At 32.8% G+C, this 19067-nt stretch overlaps 1 protein-coding gene and 1 long non-coding RNA gene across 5 annotated transcripts; one reads left to right on the top strand and one right to left on the bottom strand.

Moving 5' to 3' along the window:
- Positions 1–9853: 9853 nt before the first annotated feature.
- LOC118050617 (kinesin-like protein KIN-7E) lies at positions 9854–17577 on the top strand. Of its 4 annotated transcripts, none has more exons than XM_035061007.2 (16): positions 9854–10102; positions 10474–10655; positions 11226–11328; positions 11424–11665; positions 12374–12463; positions 12545–12645; positions 12744–12857; positions 12943–13024; positions 13098–13165; positions 13290–13355; positions 13448–13572; positions 14331–14667; positions 15126–15230; positions 15319–16278; positions 16397–16716; positions 17066–17577. In XM_035061007.2, exons 4-16 carry the CDS (start codon positions 11446–11448, stop codon positions 17391–17393), a joined length of 2916 nt encoding a protein of 971 aa, XP_034916898.1. In that variant the 5' UTR covers positions 9854–10102; positions 10474–10655; positions 11226–11328; positions 11424–11445; the 3' UTR covers positions 17394–17577. The 4 variants fall into 4 exon arrangements, with proteins under 4 accessions (XP_034916898.1, XP_034916895.1, XP_034916897.1 ...); XM_035061004.2 differs by having other exon boundaries at positions 11427–11665; XM_035061006.2 differs by having other exon boundaries at positions 9854–10092; positions 11427–11665.
- On the bottom strand, positions 15215–17068 carry LOC140955493 (uncharacterized). The gene is made up of 2 exons (XR_012169676.1): positions 16914–17068; positions 15215–16813 (listed from the first exon to the last, which is right to left on the bottom strand). It is a non-coding gene; the product is annotated as an uncharacterized lncRNA (long non-coding RNA).
- Positions 17578–19067: the final 1490 nt, after the last annotated feature.

The following is a 19067-nucleotide window of genomic DNA, read 5'->3' on the forward strand; positions in this document are numbered from 1 at the left end:
ATAGGGGCTACACAGCCTGCACTCCAGTATTTTAATTATTTTTTAAAAAATAATTTTAAAACGTAAAAACAAATCATCAAGCTAAATTTGATCATCTGGGCCGAACATATGGGCTGACCTTGAAAATGGTTAAGGCAATGGATATTAACTCTGGCATCTTTGTCCATTATAGGCCCTCCCTGGCAAGGGCCGAAGCATTGATGGGATCGTTTTTCAGGCAAGTACATGCCCATGATTTGTGCAAAAATAAAAAATCCTAAAGCATTTTCTTTCGAAGAGACCAAAGCCCAGAGAAAGGTCAGTCAGGACTATACCTCCACAAAAAAAGATAGAAAGGGAGCGGGCAAGGGAGGAAGGAAAATGCTAATGCACTCGAGGTAATTATTTTTAGTATGGTTTGATTTTTATTAAAAAATAATTAAATTAAAAAAAATAAAATTAATTCAAATTGATTGGGTTCAGTTTGGTCTTTTAGGATAAAAACTGGTTCAAACCAGTTTGACTCAGTTTTTTCGGTTTGACTCGGTTTTTTTTTGTATTTTTCAATTTGAGTTTGGTTTTTTTTTCAGTTTTAGATTTATAATACCGAACCGGGCCGATTATTTTTAAAAAAACTTTAATCTGTTTTTTTTTTGTTTGGCTTTTTTATTTTTTTTTTTTAGTTTTTTCAGTTTAATTGGTCTTTTGATTTTTTTTGCTTATCCTTAATTGGCACACCTTTTAATTTTAAATCTAACGACACAAAATGAAAAAAAAAAAAATTTTTTTCAAGAATGCTTTAAAATATAATAATTATTATTTTTTAAGTATTTTTTTATTTAAAAATATATTAAAATAATATTTTACTATTAGAATAAGTTTTTATGTGTTCTATGTAGAAACAATTTCTCATGTGAGAAAGAACTTTCATACCCATTCACGTACACCTGGCATGAAGCAGTTCTTTTAAAAAGCACGTTGTTTGGTATTGTTGTTGCCGGTGAGATTCACCCACAGCCATAACTATTGTTATTTGGTAATGCAACAAAATCATTTTTTTATTAGTGGAATCCACTACCAATTGTGACACAACCACAGGTTTACAAGAAGCAGTTCTTGTTGCTTTTTATGCTGAGAAAACTCATGAACAGTGGAGTCATGCTCTACTGTTCCGGTCGGACCGGTCCAGTTCAAAGCTATGCATTGAACTGGGTCCGACCCAACAAAATAAATAAATAAATAAAATTTTAATTGTGTTTTATTCAAAAAATTAGTGTTAAACATTATTCAATGACGCTACATAAATTAGACGGAGATCACTTGATGACGTAGCATTTGTAAAATTTGATCGCAATCTCAATTTTGTTCATGATTATATTTTACTTGATGTTGTTGCGCTCTTAAAATTTTTGTAAAAGTTGTAGTCCTTGTTGTATGTATTTCATATGTGTGATGGAATTGTAGATAGTTTAATGTAATAATAAAAAATATTTTATATAAAGTATTATTTATTTCATAATGTAATACCAATAGTTAAATCTATAATATTTAAAATAAAAAACCATCAATATTAATATATATTTTTTAAAATTATTTTATAACCTCAATTTCAAAAGCATTTTTAACCAAACACATTAAACTACTCTTTAGACAACCTCAAATTTCAACTACAGTTTTAACCAAATATATATTTTTTTTAAACCAACCTCAACTAAAAGTACTTTTTATAAAAAATATTTATTTGAAACCACAACCACAACAGCAACCGTGATACTAAACATAAAGCAGGGTGTGTGTGTGTGTAATGATATATTAATAAAATACTTTTAAGTATAATATTATTACAAAATAAAAAATTAATAATATATTTATATAGGAAACAACATATTAGGATTTATTAATATATAGTATAAAAAATATATTAATTTGATATGCTAGTGCATGTACTATTTTAATTTAGATAATATTGCTAGAAAATGCATTCAAATACAAAACATGCTATATCATATAATAATCATACATCTTAAATCATATAAATTGTGCTATAAAATTAGAATACCATAGAAAATAATTATATTTTCAATGTTCGTCCAACACTAAAAAAATGATTATATGGATAAAATATTATATTTAAAATATTTATATCATAGGTGTGTGTGTGTATATATATATTATAAAATAAACTATATACAAATAAATAAAACAATAAATTCTTTTTTTTCACCATTACACTTTTTATATCTTATTATTTTTTATGAGTGGTTAAATAGTTACATTTAATGTTCTATATATGTCAAATAATTTATTTTAAAAAATTAAAATATTAATATGTTATTTTTTAACTTATTTTTTATGGTATAATCAAGTATTATAAAGTATTTTTCAATTTATTTTATATGATACTGTAAAACATAAAAAATAATTATTTTTTTTTAAAAAACTATTTTTTATCAAACAGATAAAGTTAAAACACGTATTTTTTTTCGAGAGAGGAGGAAAACATTTTCCTAGAAAGAAGATTTACTTTTTAAGTTGATTGAAAACCGTTTCTCAGTTTTTATTAACCTAACTTTTAAAAAATTCATAAAATATAAAAACAGTTTTAAAAGTGATTTGCATAAAACTATTTACTATAAAATAAACAAAGCTTATAATTATAAGACCGACTTGACCCAAGTCTTGTCTCTTAAATAGAATGACTCATAAAGTGACACAAATGCTATTAAAAATTTACATATTTATTAATTTTAAAATCTTAAAAAATTAATTAAGGTGTTTATAAACCGGCCGATATCCACGACTAAAAGAAAGAAAGAAAGAAATATGGGGTTTTGATACTGACCTTGCCCGGACCAGCCATAGATCGGCGAGTTATCAAGTTTTCTTATAACAGTACTGATGAAAACATGGTCGGGGCTTCTACTGGGTACTGGCTGACCCGGTATCAGTGGCGTAACTTCAGCTGAGGCAGTTTACAGAAAGCAATTTAATCCATATTTCATCATCATCATGACAGTTTGTTTATGACAGAAATGTGCGAACTAATCACACGTTATTGAACACTAATTCATTGGTTTAGAGTAATTATTGCTGGTGATGGGATATTGGAGTAATGAGGAGAGAGAGAAGGAAGGTTCTAAATTGACTGCCATACATGAGAGTTGTTTCACCAGCAACTAGTCCACAGCTACTCATTGGCCCTTCACTTTTCTTGAGTGGCGTTACCGTGGTATGGAAGCAAGAAATATTCTATCACATAAATAGCAACTTTCCCGGCTAACACAGCAAATCCATCATATTAATGTGGTCAGTCAGCCAGTCACTGTCGTCTTTCGCATCAAGTTCCTCGAGTTTACAGCAGTAATTAGGTAAATTAGCAGTAATTGAAGTGATTAACCATGGCAGTGGCACGTGATCTAGATCGAGCTCCTAATATAATAACCCGGGACATGGGACATACAGTTAACTTTATTCACATGGATCTTTGAGTTGTCCTAGAAAATATCTGGAGCTCCCTCCTTTATAGGTTCTCTGTCGCTTCTTCTTTTACATGTTCTCTTACAGGTTCTTCTCTGGCGGGAGCACTGTTCTTCCAGCCTTTCTTTTTTCCATTTATCCAGGAGAGAGTGCAAATGCACAGCAGAATTAGATCAGCTACCATGGGGCTTGCCCTTGTATAGTTTGGCAAGTTTGTTAAACTATACCATCAACGACAGCTAGAGCCACTGAACTTTCTTGTTAAGCAAGTCTTCCATAATTCGTTTTTTATATCCTTATAAATTTGATTGGACCATCGATCCTTCCACCTCCTTGGTCGGGGGGGATCGGTCGTTATTTATATACTTATAAATTTGATTGGACCATCGATCCTTCCACCTCCTTGGTCGGGAGGGATGGATGGACCCATAGAATAATAGGTGCCGGCGTGCAACCTGATAATAATTGCCAAGCAAAAGTGTTAACTCAGCTCCTTGAGACGTCCATGTACTGATGTACAAATTTTATTATTGTATTGCTGACTAGTGTCTCGGATGCTCCCTTTTGTCAGCGCCTGAAGTGCTTCCATCATGGCTACCGGCCCCCAGTTGACCAAAACTGAGATACGGCGAGAATTTAAATAGTATTGTTTCTGGCTGACACGAAAAAATTATATTAACAAGAACAACAGGGATATTGCTATACATGGTTGATAAAATTCAAGAAAAAACAAGAATCTCGACCAAATCAAGAGGAGAACACAAGAATTTACTTGCATATTGCTGTTGGTAATTACAATCGCTGGAAAAATTAAACTACTTCAGCATAATTTGACCAGTTCAGAAGAATAAACAAGAATTAGATTCGCTCTATAGCTTGATTATCAACCCTAGAAGACCTAAGACAATACAAGGTGGATGGCCATGAATACTTTGAACAGCTCTGTTTCTTTACACTTTGTGCCTAGCATCATTTTAGTAGTTGATCTAACCGACAAAAAGGTGTGAGCGCTACTACTGCTGCTCTTTCATCGATATTATATATTAAATTTATTGTTCTGTTCTCTTAGATCCCCTTCATCACCACCGAAAAGGTGATCCGTGATTCACGAGCATCAGCATTAGAGGAAAAGAAAAGGCGAAATTTCTTGCTTTTTTAAAACCAATGATCACGGTGTTTTGGTTTACGAGACTGCATTTTTGTCAACCCTTCTTCATGATTTAGTCAAATCTACCATTGAGAAGTACAGCTATGTTTGGAGAGTATACAGTAAACTTTCATGGGCGTGCATCTACAAGTCTTGCTGCTTGATTATTCCCACCATTTTTTTTTATGCAACAATGCTTTCGTAGTTATGCCTGGTATAGTTAATTAGTCTTCTTTCAATGTTATCTAGCTAGATAGTCAGCCAGTAGCCTAGCACCATCACATATTTTACGCTCGTATTGTAATCAAATAGCCAGGAGATCCTATTCTTTGGTTAAATTGATATTTAATTAATATAAATAATAAATAAATTTGACAAAAAAAAATAATAAAAATATCAAATTCTATTCGGATTATCAAATAATTCAATATTTAAAAGTAAATATATATAAAAATAATATTTTTTTTTCAAAGAAGCCTTCTTAAACTGGGTGATCTCGCAAATTTCATGACTATAAACACAAGATGAAGATAATTTTACAAAAAAAAACAAGAAAAAAAGTTTGAATAAAGAAATTAAAATAAATCAATTTGAAAAAAAAAAATCAACCCGCGTTAAGAAATCCATGATTTTAGTTACAAACTCGGGACTAACCCAATAAAAGGCAACCTACAAAAAATAACAAAGCAAAACTAAAAAAAATAAGAAATAAAAAAACATTAGTTTAAAAGAAGGGAAGAAACGCACAAGCAAACCCAACAAAATTTTTAAAACCCGGTTTGATCTCTAAAACTCGCAACTTGTGAAATCCCGGATCCAAGTTCAATAAAAAAGCTTAATCCTAACTAATTTATAATTGAAGGGTGAAATCATAAAAAAAATATTAATAAAAAAAAACTTGCAAAGGCAAAAAATACAGCAACAAGAAGAATGAAGATGAAATTTAATGAGAAAAACCCAAGGAGGTTGAAATTGTAAAAAAAAAAAACAATTATTTTTTTTAAATTATCCAAATAAAACAAATATCAGTCAAAATAATAAGAATAAATTTCAAAGAGTAAAAAAAATCATAAGGGTAAACTTAAAAAAAAAATAATTTTATAGATTTCTATGGATTAAAAAATAAAATAATAGAGGGTGAAATAGAAAAAAATATTCATGATTTTAAAGATTATTGAAAAATAAAAAAATTAAAAATTAAAAGGACAAGGGCCGAATGTGAATGATAAATAATCTTGTAGGAGTTGGTTTGAATTTTTTTAAGGGACTGACACTCAATTCAATGTGGAGAGAAAGAAAAAGAGAAAAAGAAATAATCTTTGATACCAAACCTTATATACATTAACGACATATGCCACGACATATGCCACCGCATTTCATTAGAGGTGATGATAACTTCCAAATATCATCCCCAATGGTTGTGTTTAGTGGCTAGACAACACGTGACTTCTTAACGACGTAAGGGTCATTCACACGTTGGCGCGTTTGCACACGCCAATAATTATTTTTAAAGCAATAATAATATGTGTTTATTATAATAATGACCTTGAGTAACCTTTAAATTTACAATAAAACAAATGTAAAATTAAAAAAAAATGTGTGAAAAAGTTATATTGATTTTATCTTTAAAAACATCAAAATAATTTGAAAATATCAAAATACCACATAATAATAGGCATTATAAATTTTTAATATGATTTTAAATTAATAATTTTATTATGAAAAAAATAAAAAGACCAATCCAGCCTTTATAATTTGTAAAGTACAGTCATGTCATGGTAAAATGATCACTTTTCCCCAATACCTCAATAAAAAATTTAATGAGCAGGAGATAATTCTTATTAATTAGAAAATTAAGTTTTTTAATTTAATTGTTAAGAAAAACTCACACCGACACTATTTTTCAGTGCGGCGCTGGTAGTAAATCAGTCCCCATCTATTGAAATTAAATTTCTCGTCCCCTCTCAGCAGAAATATTCTATCCATCCTTTATATCATCCACATTATTATTATTATTATTATTCATTATTATAAATAGATAAAAAAAATCAGTGTTTTACTGTGAATTGCACAGTGCAGTCCACAAATAAAAACACTGATCTCTTATCCATGTTGCTTTAATGGTTTTTTTTATTTTTTATTTTAAGATGTTTCTTTGGGCAGTTTTTTTTTATGCCTTTGGAAAATTATTTTTTGCTTTTTTTTTTAGCAAATTTTTTTCTCTTAATTTAGTTTATTAATGTTAATTTTTTTTATTTAGTTATCAGACTTTCATGACACGTTTTCCGAGATTTAACGAGTTAACCTAGTTTGACAAGTTAACCTACTAATAATATTTTTTGCTTTTTATTCTTTTTAATTAATTTTTCTCTAGTTTAGTTTAGTTGTTAATGTTAATTTTTTTTTATTTAGTTATTAGATTTTCATGACATATATCCCGAGTTTCACGGGTTAACCTAGTTTCACGAGAGAACCCAGTTAATTGTGGGTTGACCCGTCAATTTATTTATTTATTTTTATTTTCATAAATTTTTTTTGTTTAATTTAGTTTGTTAATGTTAATTTTTTTATTTATTATCAGACTTTCATGACACAATCTCAGGTTTAACGGTTAACATGATTTGACGAGTTAACCCGGATTTATTTTTTGATTTTTTCTTTTTAATTAATTTTTTTCGTTTAGTTCAGTTTGTTAGTGTTCACTTTTTTTTTTATTTAGTTACCAGACATTCATGACACGGATCCGGGGTTTAACGGGTTAACTTGGTTTGACTATTCAACCTGAATTTTTTTTTTTGCTTTTTTTTTTCTTTTAAATTAATTTTTTTCGTTTAATTTAAATTGTTCATGTTAAATTTTTTTTCTATTTAGTTATCAAACTTTTATGACACAGATTCCGGGTTTAACAGGTTAACCTGGTTTAACGAGTTAGCTCAGTTAATTTTGGGTTAGCCCATTAATTTGTTTTTTCATTTTTAATTATCAAACTTTCACGATGCAAATTCAAGGTATGACGGATTAACCCAATTAATTCATATTTTTTTTCTTTTTTTTCATTAGTTTTTTTTTTCTATTGGTTTTTTTTCTTTGTTTTTTTTCTTTTTAACTAATCTATTTAATTATCACACTTTTATAACACGACCTTGTAGTCAGACCCACGTCCAATGCTATTAGGTCTGGTATTGCAGTTCAAACACTTTTATGCTAAGGGTTAACTCAAGTTAATATTATTATTAATATTATAAATATTACTCTTGGATCAGACGTTGCAAACTAGACTTAAGACTCTTGGGTATAGCTTTGCAAAAAACTTAACCGGCATTTTTTAAATTTTAATTTTTTTTGAAATACAAAAAATAATTGACCCGCGGGTCAACCACACGGGGCATATAACTAATGGAGAATTAAAAATAGATAAATGTTAATTCCGAACTTGATAAAATCTTTCAAATATTTCCATCATTTATGTACTCCTCCTTCGAATTTTCGGTTCTTACATCCAGTAAGGATATCCGTGAATGTGAACTGGTAATTCTTCCTTAAACTAATACAATGCAATGCAAAAATTAATTTAAGTTCCGAGCATCATAAGTGGGATCTACGCATGAGTGAAAGTGTAATTATTATTACTTTTTAAAGTATTTTTTATTATTTAAATAGATATTAAAAAAATATTTTTTATTTTTTTTAAAAATATTTTTTTATTTTTTTTAAAAAATTATTTAATATCAACACATCAAAATAATAATAAAAATATTAATTTCAAATAAAGAAAAAATTTTAAAAAATTTCATTTTTTTAAAAATATATATATTTTAAATATTAATTTCATTTGTTTCTCATAAAAAAAAATATAATTACTCATCAAGCACGATATATTCTTTTTATCATTAAAATAAACTCGTATAATAATGATCGGATATAAACATTTTGTACTTCAAACCCCCACGCACACAGACTCTTCGCTAATTATAGCTGAAGTTTAGAATGTAACTGTACTGTTGGGAAGGAGTTGCGTAAATATTGTGTTTTAAAATGTTTTTTTTTTATTAAAATATATTATAATAATATCTATTTTATTTTTAAAAATTTATTTTTGATATTAAAATATCAACACAATAAAAAATTATTTAAAAAAATTAATTTCTTAAACAAAAAATAATTAAATTTTAAATAAATAATGTTTTGATGGCATTGCAAACACCCTGTTACAGATAAAAATGTTACCTCTTAATAATAAGAGTTTATACGGAGTATGATTTGCGGTTGCGTTTTTAAAAGTATTTATTTTAATATATTAAAATAAATTAAAATAATTAATTTAAAAAATATATTTAATTTTTTTTTTTTAAATAGAAAAAACAAGAATCTAAAGCTTATCTCACAACTAACGGAAACCCCTAGGCAAATGTCTTTTCGCTGAAGTCCCACAACCATGAGTACAATAGAGTAGTGCAGGAGATATTTTCCTTCATTGCTTAATTAATTGCAGTCTAATTGTTTTGTTGTATTAATTAACGTAATTAAGTAGCCAACTCATCACTTTCTGTTCACCTCAACTATTTATTCCCTCAACATCTCAACCGTTCACCTAAACATCAATCGGTGGTCCAGCTCCAACTGTGACCAAACGATATGGCGCCTCTCGAAAACGACAAGTACCACGTGGCGCCAAACAAGAAAAAGTCCTCTTCCCACGTGATTCCCTTCCAGCCTTCCTAAAGGGTCACTTCAACTCCTCCTTGGAGTCTCACCAGTACTTCACTTACACACTCATACTTGAGATCTTTCCAATAATGCCCTTGTAGGCTATGAAAAACCACAAGATCAGCCTGGCCATCTATAAATAGCTGACAGAACAAAGTCTAACGATGGACCCTCTCTCAGTTTATTTTATTTTATTTTTTCGAGCCCATTGGTGAAATAAAAAAAGAGAAAAATAGAAAAAAAAAAGAAGAAATGATAAGGATTATTGTAATTATATTTACTAGACATTTAATATTCTTAAAATCACAATTAGTGAAGCGAAAATGAAGCTTACTCTTTACAAAATAAGAGAAAATCATATTTTTTCTTCCAAGCTCTCACACAGGTGATAAAAACTTGTACAATTCAAGAGGTGAGCTCGCTATTCTCTTTCATAAGCTATTTAATAGCAGTAAAGGACTATACCGTAATCTTATAGAAAACTAAGGAGCTAATATCAAATATCGACCAAATTTGTGACACTGCTATTCTAAAAGCGGAAGAAATGTTTTTTGCCCTTCACAGCATAAACCTTCAAGGCGACGCTCCATCAGATTTGCTCTCCACTGACATCTGACAGAGAAGCTGCAGACTGCAGAGAGAGGGAGACGCAAGTACACATTTTATTTGGCCGTTAACGGCTAGAACCAAGCCAAATAAAACTGAACAAAACTCCCTCTTCTCCCCCTCTCTGTTGAAGAGATCTTGTGTGTGGAGTGTGAAAAACCTCGCCGATTTTTACTGTTGTATTCGGTTTGTTCTTTCAGTACCAATTTTACCCTTCCTTTTGACTCACATTTTCCGTTTTTGCGTGCTTTATTCGACGCGTAAAGTAGTAGATTCAAAATTTTTTCTTCTCGTCAAAGCTACGCTTCAGTTCATGTTCAAGCACAAAGCTAAATCGATCACTTAATTTCTTTTACGCTTAATAACTAATTTTAAATCATTCGAGGTTTTTTTTCTTGTTTAATTAAATTTGCTTTTACCGTTGTATTTTTTTAATTGGTAACGGTTAAATGCGTGAAATTCGGGGATTTTAAATAATTTTTCAACTGACTAGTAAGTGGTGTTATTAAAAGCTGTGTTTCGGTACTAATTTTTTGGCTTCTGTGTTGCGGTTGCAGTCTTGGAGAGCTCGAGATTTGAAGAAGAAGGTAACCACCTCTCACCTTCAGATCAGAGAGTAAGAGAGAGAATTAGAAACGATGGCGTTTTGCTTGAGAAAATGTGGAGGATATCTTACCTGAGCTGCATTGCTTGCTTCGACTGTGTTCACTTACCGTTTCATGACAATGACCCATGCTTTGTAAGTATATCGCATACGTATATGAATTTTTATACGTGGGGATGTACTGACATGTGTATGTATATGATGTGTCAATGGGGACCATGCACTGTATAAGTCGCTGCTGAGATGGGCTTTTTTGGGGTTGTGAATTGAAAGTTCTTAGAAATATGGAATTCTATTACTTAGTTTTCAAGCATTCAAGTTGGTTAGGAACCATTTTTTAAGGTAAGGTCTAGAAATTCGGATATGGGTTGTTAAGGTTAGTTACCTTTATGTTTGTTTTTACAATTTTTAAATAATGCCTATAATTTTTTTTTTTTAATCTATTTTGGAGGGTGATTTAGATTGAAATCCAAGATTGGCATTGTTGTTGTTTTGAAGTCTTTATCTTTTGTTGGCATTCTCTCCTTTTTTTTTTAATTTAGATTTATAGGTGACTTTAAAAGGTTTTTTTGGGTGGTTGGATGGTTAAAAAAGGATGATTAGTTGTAATTGTTGTCGTTGTTGATATGACATATAATTAGCGTGTATTATGCTTATTTTTGGGGTCTGTTAGATTCTTACCTATGATTTTCCATCTTGCTGCAGACACTGTCGAGTAAAATGATGGGCATATTGTCTTTTAGGCAAATACAACAACCTTGTTTTTAACATCTAAACCGTCTTACATTGCAGGAAAGCAAGTGCACCAGTGAGTTTTTTTGACTCATTGACTTAGATTTTCCTTTTAATCAGAACATTTGAAAATTATGGTACTTATTTGATTTAATTGTTGGTGGGCTTGAGAAGAACAAGTGTAGAGTGGACAATGGGATCAATTGGTAAGGAAGAGCTGCTGAAGATGGCGAAGATGCAAATGGCGAGTGCCCGTGAGGAGAAGATTCTTGTTTTGGTGAGGTTGAGGCCTTTGAGCGACAAGGAGATTTTGGCAAATGAAGTTGCAGATTGGGAATGCATCAATGACACCACCATCTTGTACCGGAATACCCTTCGTGAAGGCTCCACTTTTCCATCAGCTTGTACTTTTGGTAAGGAGATGCTCCATGACTTTTTTTTGGTGTCAAAATTGAAAATGAGATGATACGTGTCCCTCTTGATGAGGTTAGGCCTTAAATGTTTTGTGCCCGAGCAACACTGTTTTCTGGCAATTATTTTGCTTGGTCAGATTGAGCTTTTAGGTGGCCTTTAATATCTCAGGAATCATTGTCTCAAAATATAGCTAATCCTGTGCATGTTCTTAATACGGTAGCCTGGAGAGCTTTTCAGCTCACCATACTTTGTAATGCTTGCATAACAAAAGCTAGGATGCTTTTAAGACCGGAACAATTCGATTTTCTTATAGGCTCATTCAAATTGTCAATGAACAAAAGGGAAACCCACAGTGGATTTTCTACCTCGCATGTCATTTACCAGCTGCCTGATCATTTGTTTTTTGTTAACATTCTGGGAAGCTGAAGGTTTTGAGTAATCCCTGATCTTAGAAGTGCTGAACTGTATTCTCATTGCAGTCCACTGTCAGATAGTTAGAGAACTGTGAACAGTGGTGTGCTTATGTACACTATGTTAGAAAGCATTGATTTTTGGTTCATATCTATTCCATATACATTTGATTATAACTTTTTCCATTAGCTCATTGTACATCTCAGTGCATCAAACTTTAACAGCTAGCTTTCAGAAACATAATCCCCTGCCTAATTGCTTCATTTCATTATCGTTTACCCGTGCTCTGGGGATAGACAGAGTATTTCGAGGTAACGACACTACAAGGGAAGTGTATGAGGCAGGAGCCAAGGAAGTTGCCCTTTCTGTTGTCAGCGGTATTAACTGTAAGTATGATGCTCGTATATCTTTTAACACCTTATTTGCCAAATAATTGAAGACATTTCACCTACTCTTGCTTTTTCCAGCAAGTATCTTTGCTTATGGGCAAACAAGCAGTGGAAAAACATACACGATGATGGGAATTACTGAGTATACAGTGGCAGATATATTTGACTACATGCATAAGGTAATAAAAGTTTCTAATTTAGAATTGTTTTTGTTTCCTCTTTGTTTTTTTCTTCCTTTTAAATTATTACCTATATATAACAATTTTTATTATTACAGCATGAAGAAAGAGCATTTGTTTTGAAGTTCTCAGCAATTGAGATATACAATGAAGCTATTAGAGATCTTCTTAGCACAGATGACACCCCACTTCGACTGCTGGATGATCCAGAGGTGAAAAAGCTTTTATCCTGTCTAGCTTCCACAAATATGTTGACGAATTTGTCTGATTTGCTTGTTTTCTTCTTTTTTTGGCCAGAAAGGGACTGTAGTGGAAAAAGCCACTGAGGAAACACTAAAGGACTGGGATCATCTGAAGGAGCTTCTTTCTGTTTGTGAAGGTAAAGCATTGTAAAAAGTCCTGGTGCTTTTATTGGGTTTCGTACTTCTACTTATCTTGAAGTATTATAACAGCTCAAAGACGGATAGGGGAGACCTCCTTGAATGAGAAAAGCTCCAGATCCCATCAAATCCTTAGATTGGTATGCCTCTTTCCTTTCAAATCTTCCCTAGGACAGATGTACAAGCATTTAGTTGCAGATGAAAATGTGTAGAAATTGAATTGGAATCATTGAGATTATTTCTTTTTTTTAATTATTTTTGCAGACAATTGAAAGTTCTGCTCGTGAATTTCTAGGCAAGGAAAATTCGACCACTCTTTCTGCCACTGTTGTAAGGACCATTTATACCCTTGAAATTAATAAAGTAGGAATAAAATATTAATAACAGATGAGTAGCTATAATGAATTCTTGTTTTTGTGCAGAATTTTGTTGATTTGGCAGGAAGTGAGCGTGCATCTCAGGCACTATCCACTGGAGCAAGATTGAAAGAAGGCTGCCACATTAATCGCAGTTTGCTGACTCTGGGAACGGTTATTCGCAAGCTAAGGTTGTTATTTCATATTTTCTTTTTAACTTTAGGTTTTGTGTCTGTGACAAAATTAGTCATGGGTTAAGCATGCTTATTTCAATGTGGTGGTTAATTTGACTTTGTTCATCTGCATCTAGATTTTCTGACACCACTGATATTCACTAACTAATCTTTAATTGCCATTGGGATCAAATCTAGTTCCTTTCAGCATTTCCTTAGGACTCAATTTGCTGTCATGGTCATTCATGATACTAAAGAATATTTTTCCGAAGATGCTTAACATTGGTATATTTTTCAATAAAAATTCACAAGCTTAGATGATTTGTGTTGAAATATTGACATCAACCATGTTGCTAGTCATTTATGAAAGTACTAAATGGCACAGTGTCATGCAGATAGCTAAAATTGAATATAGGAAGATTGGGCTAGTCTCATGCATGCACTCAAAGGCTATTAACCATGTTGGCATGTCATGAAAGTACAAAGACATGCACACACATCCACATGGAGGCATATGTATTTCACAGTGAGCTGTTCTAGAACTATACCGAGTGATAAAAGACAGGTTTCAGAGCATTTCGTTAATGTTGTCTGTTTATTTGAACTGCTCATGAATCATGACAGCTGCCTTTATCTTATCTTTCTCTATTCCTACTGATTTCTTTGTTGCCTTTTCCTTTTCCCCTGCCACTGTTCTAAATTGAAAGTAGAAATCTTTTCAATTTATAGATTTATACTATTCATATCTCAGCTATTTGGTGCTATGATTTGTGCAGTAAGGGGAGACAGGGACACATCAATTACAGAGATTCTAAGCTGACACGGTTATTGCAGCCGGCATTGGGTGGCAATGCTAGAACTGCCATCATCTGCACATTGAGCCCTGCACGCAGCCATGTTGAGCAATCTAGAAATACTCTTTTGTTTGCTTGTTGTGCAAAGGAAGTTACCACAAAAGCACAGGTCAATGTGGTCATGTCTGATAAGGCATTGGTTAAGCATTTGCAAAAAGAAGTGGCTAGGTTGGAGAGTGAGTTAAGAAGTCCTGCCCCTGCTTCCTCAACTTGTGATTATGTATCACTACTGAGAAAGAGAGATCTTCAAATTCAAAAGGTAATTATGTGAAAGATGAACAAAATTTTTAACAGTAACCAAAATCTTTAGGCACTAGAGTTGATTTTTCAATTCAGAATCAATTATTTCAGTGTTGAACTTCGCAGATAAATTTTACCACCAGCAGAAGTATGACAATTAACTCTCAATCAATAATGTGTTGGTAGCTAGCTTCTTTATAGTGCACATCTGATGGTTGGGGGCAGGTCCGGGTACCGGGTACTCAAGAACCCACCCCAACCCATTGCTATCATTTGGCCCAAACCAGTATATAATTTTCTCAATGCATAGATGGTCCTAGTCAGCATTCCCTACTCCCTGCTGTATAAATGAGCTTATACGGATGAAAAAGACTTAAAGATATTTTATGACATGTAGTGTAAAAAGATGCTGTATCATCTATCTTAGTGCCACGTTATGCATTGACTTCATCCTATTAAATGGTTCCTTCCATGCAGATGGAGAAGGAGATAAAAGAGTTGACTAAGCAAAGGGATCTAGCTCAGTCTCGGTTAGAGGATTTGCTGCGAGTGGTTGGAAATGGTCAGAAATCAAGAAAAGAGGTATATTTACTTCCTAATCAGAGTGTCACTATATGTTTGATGATATTACTCCCATTAGTAATTGCTAAATATTGCTCCATCAATTCAGAATGGGATCAGTCATCATCATAATCCACAAACAGGAGATGCTTGGGAAGATGAATGTTCAATATCTGAATCATCAGGCATGGGTGGTCCTCGTTATCTGAATGGAGGTGTTGGAAGGTTCAACAATGCTCGTTATGACACTGGGAGCAATGATGATGAGGAACCTTACCTTCATGACAATACAGATGACCATGGCTTATCTGATGGCACTTCTCCTCCAATGTCAATAGGAAAGAAGATTGTCAGATACAATTCATCTCAGAGTCTGGAGGATGCTGCAGAAGATGCTGACGACTACTGCAAGGAAGTTCAGTGTATTGAAATGGAAGAAACAAGGATCAGGAGCAATTTTGAACACCATTCAGTATCAAATGGTGAAAATGAAGGAACTTTGACCTTGACAGCATTCAGGGACGGAGCCATAGGGCAAGGAATATCTACTGCTGCTAATGGAGATAGAGAAGGAAGTCACATGCAAAATGGATTTACATATGATGTGTTAGAGCAGAGACTGCATCATGTGCAAAGGACAATTGATGCTCTTGTGAGTCCTTACCCTGATGAATCATCTCCACAGTCAGTAGCTGATTTGTCGACTTCTAGAAGCCCTAACTTAACAAGGAGCAGGAGTTGTCGAGAGAATTTCATGAGTGGCTCCTCTCCTGGATTTGAGATGGCAGAACAAATTGAGAGCACACCACCAAATGGATTCGAGAAAAAATTTACTGGGAGGCCAGCAGGATCTCAAAGGAAAATTCCCCCGCTAGATTTCGGTACCAGTGGTACAATGTTGTCGAGAAATGATTCCCAGTCATCTCTTGGAAGTGATTGCACAGATGACTTCAGAGCACAGAGCATCAGAACTTCTGGAGATGAGGACATTCCTAGCATCCACACTTTTGTTGCAGGATTGAAGGAGATGGCCCAGGAGGAGTATGAGAAGCAACTAGTTGATGCTCAGGTGAGAACATCCTTACATACTACTGTCTTCATTGTCATTGCTTGAAGTTGTGTCTTTACTTCTTAGTGATCGAGTTTCTCTCAAGATTCACTTTTGGCTCGGTTTGGTCGTGTGGCAGGTTCAGGAGACAGAGGCAATGACTGGTGAATATGATAAAAGTTCAAAGGACATAGGGTTGGATCCTATGCATGAACCATTGGAAACTCCTCGCAATTGGCCTCTTGAATTTGAGAGACAGCAGAGAGCAATACTGGAACTCTGGCAAACTTGCAATGTCTCGTTGGTCCACCGAACTTACTTTTTCTTGCTCTTTCAAGGCGATCCGACTGATTCCATATACATTGAAGTGGAGCTTAGGAGACTTTCCTTCCTCAAGGAAACATTTTCTCAAGGTAATCAGGGTGTGGGAGGTGGTCGGACTCTCACACTAGCTTCAAGGTAATCTCTCTTTCTTATCCATGCATGCATGTATCCACATATGTTTTCACCTGTATTGTGAAATATACTTGCATCAAGCATGTATATTTCACATGATCTGTGAATAAACCAAGAGAATTAAAGGGGGGGGGGGGGAAGAAACTTCCGTTGCCTTTTCTGAAGCATGACATATTTCGATTTGAAAGTAATTTTCTTACAAATTTATAGCTCAAGGATGCAAACTTTTGTTTTCCTTGCCCTACCAGAAAAGCAGTTTGACTAGAGCTGAAATTTTCAGGCTGCTTAGTGAAATATATATACATTTGCTTTTAAGTTTTGTAACACTAACCATGTTCATCCGGGGAGACAGCATCAAGGCTCTTCATCGTGAGAGAGGGATGCTAAGCAAGATGATGAACAAGAGGTTTTCAGAAGAAGAGAGAAACAGACTTTACAAGAAGTGGGGTATTGGGCTGAGCTCAAAGCGAAGAAGGCTGCAGTTGGCTAACCGCATATGGAGCAACACAGAGGACATCAACCATGTAACGGAAAGCGCTGCCGTTGTTGCAAAGCTGGTCAGATTTGTAGAACAGGGACAAGCTCTCAAGGAGATGTTTGGCCTTAGCTTTACTCCCCCAACCTCAAGCACAAGGCGAAGGTCTTTGGGATGGACATACAGCAAGTCATCCCTTTTATAGGCTTCTTTTTGTGCCCCATATATATATACTACACCGAGAGCTGTGATTTCTTGAATTAGATAGGCCCCTTCATCATTGTTTTCATGAATGAAATCATAAACAAATAACTTCTGTGATTGTTAGAGTTGTAAAAATTGTAGGGTTTGAATCGTGTTCAAAGTTGAAGCGGGTTTTGTTTTGCTCATTTTGTTCATGTTTGTGCATTTGAAATCCTTATATTTTTAAAAAAAAAATCCTGAAGGTCAAGTGCTGGCCTTGGGCCTGTCGCTTGAACTTGGTCGATGGTAAAATTTCTAGAGCACGTTTTTAAATATACTCTCGGAATGCTGATCCCTTCTCGTGAGATTCAAGATCGACCAGAAACTTTGAAGGAATAATTTAGTTAGGGTTAGAGCAAAATTCAGCAACTGCTCTTTTGGGTGGAACGTATTCAACGGAAAAATCAATGATTTTCTTTCCAATTGTCACTGTATTGCAATGAATTACCATCGCAAATTGATAGTAAAAAATATATAAGAAAATTATTGGATATTTTCAAGGTAATTCTCTCCCTATCACACATTCATATGAAATCAATAATGATAATGATAATGTGGCTCCACATGAATGAATGTGAGCATATTATCTCGTAATTATTGGATGGATAAGATTATTCATTTCAAATGAGTTATTTTAATAACATCAACAAATAATACATTATTCTAAAAAATTAATCTCAAAATGAATATTTTGAGATTACTCCTATCCAATGATTTCTCATTAACAATTTGATGATGCTTTTAAACAATTTAAGAACAAAACTTATGCGTTGAATAATTAGTTAATCTTTTTATTTTAACAATCTAATTTATTTTTCATAATTAAGGTGGTTGAGAGCTGGTACCTGTAAAATGTTTCTTTTTGTAGATTTAGGAATTCTCAGATGCTTAATTAAATTAATTTTTAGAGAGAGAATACAATAATATTTTTAAAAAATAGACTCTAAAAATATATGTACTAAAAATATTGAGAATACATATATCATGAAACTTTTATTTAAGTGTTTTATGGGGTATTTGTAGCTCCTAAACCTTGTTATTTTGCTAGAGTAGAGAGGGTGAAGAGTTATTCTACCTTTATAAATTAAATTTATATTATGAATTGTGTTCCACCTATTTTATGAAGCAAAGAAATGGAGACATGATGTGTCATGAGAGATTTTAATAAATTTAATGGTATTGGTGAAGTGTTAACTTATTTAATTAAGTCTATTTATTACAAAATAATTCCTCAAAGATTATATAAAATCTATACAGGTGTGATATTAAATTCATATATAATATTTGAATTCATGAATGTAGTGGATCCGACCACAAGATAGATTTAGGTGAAGATGGAGCGCTCAACCACGTCTAGGGTGTGATTGCAAAAATCCTTGGGCTTGAACCCACGAGAGATGCATTTTAGCTCTACCTTATTAGCCTGGCAAAGTACTAGGTCATTTCGTCGAACTTGACAATCCAATACATTTAAAAGTTTGGAAAATAGCTATGTGTTTTTCTCAATCCTAATTTTTTTTAAAAAGAATATATACAAAAATTTACTGAGGTATCAAAAATCACTCATGATATGTGATTAAAATGATGAAAAAAGATATGTAAATACATGGGTGTAAAATTATAAACAAACGCTCGC

The sequence above is a fragment of the Populus alba genome, chromosome 4 (genome assembly GCF_005239225.2).
Source record: "Populus alba chromosome 4, ASM523922v2, whole genome shotgun sequence".
Classification (NCBI taxonomy): Eukaryota; Viridiplantae; Streptophyta; class Magnoliopsida; order Malpighiales; family Salicaceae; genus Populus; species Populus alba.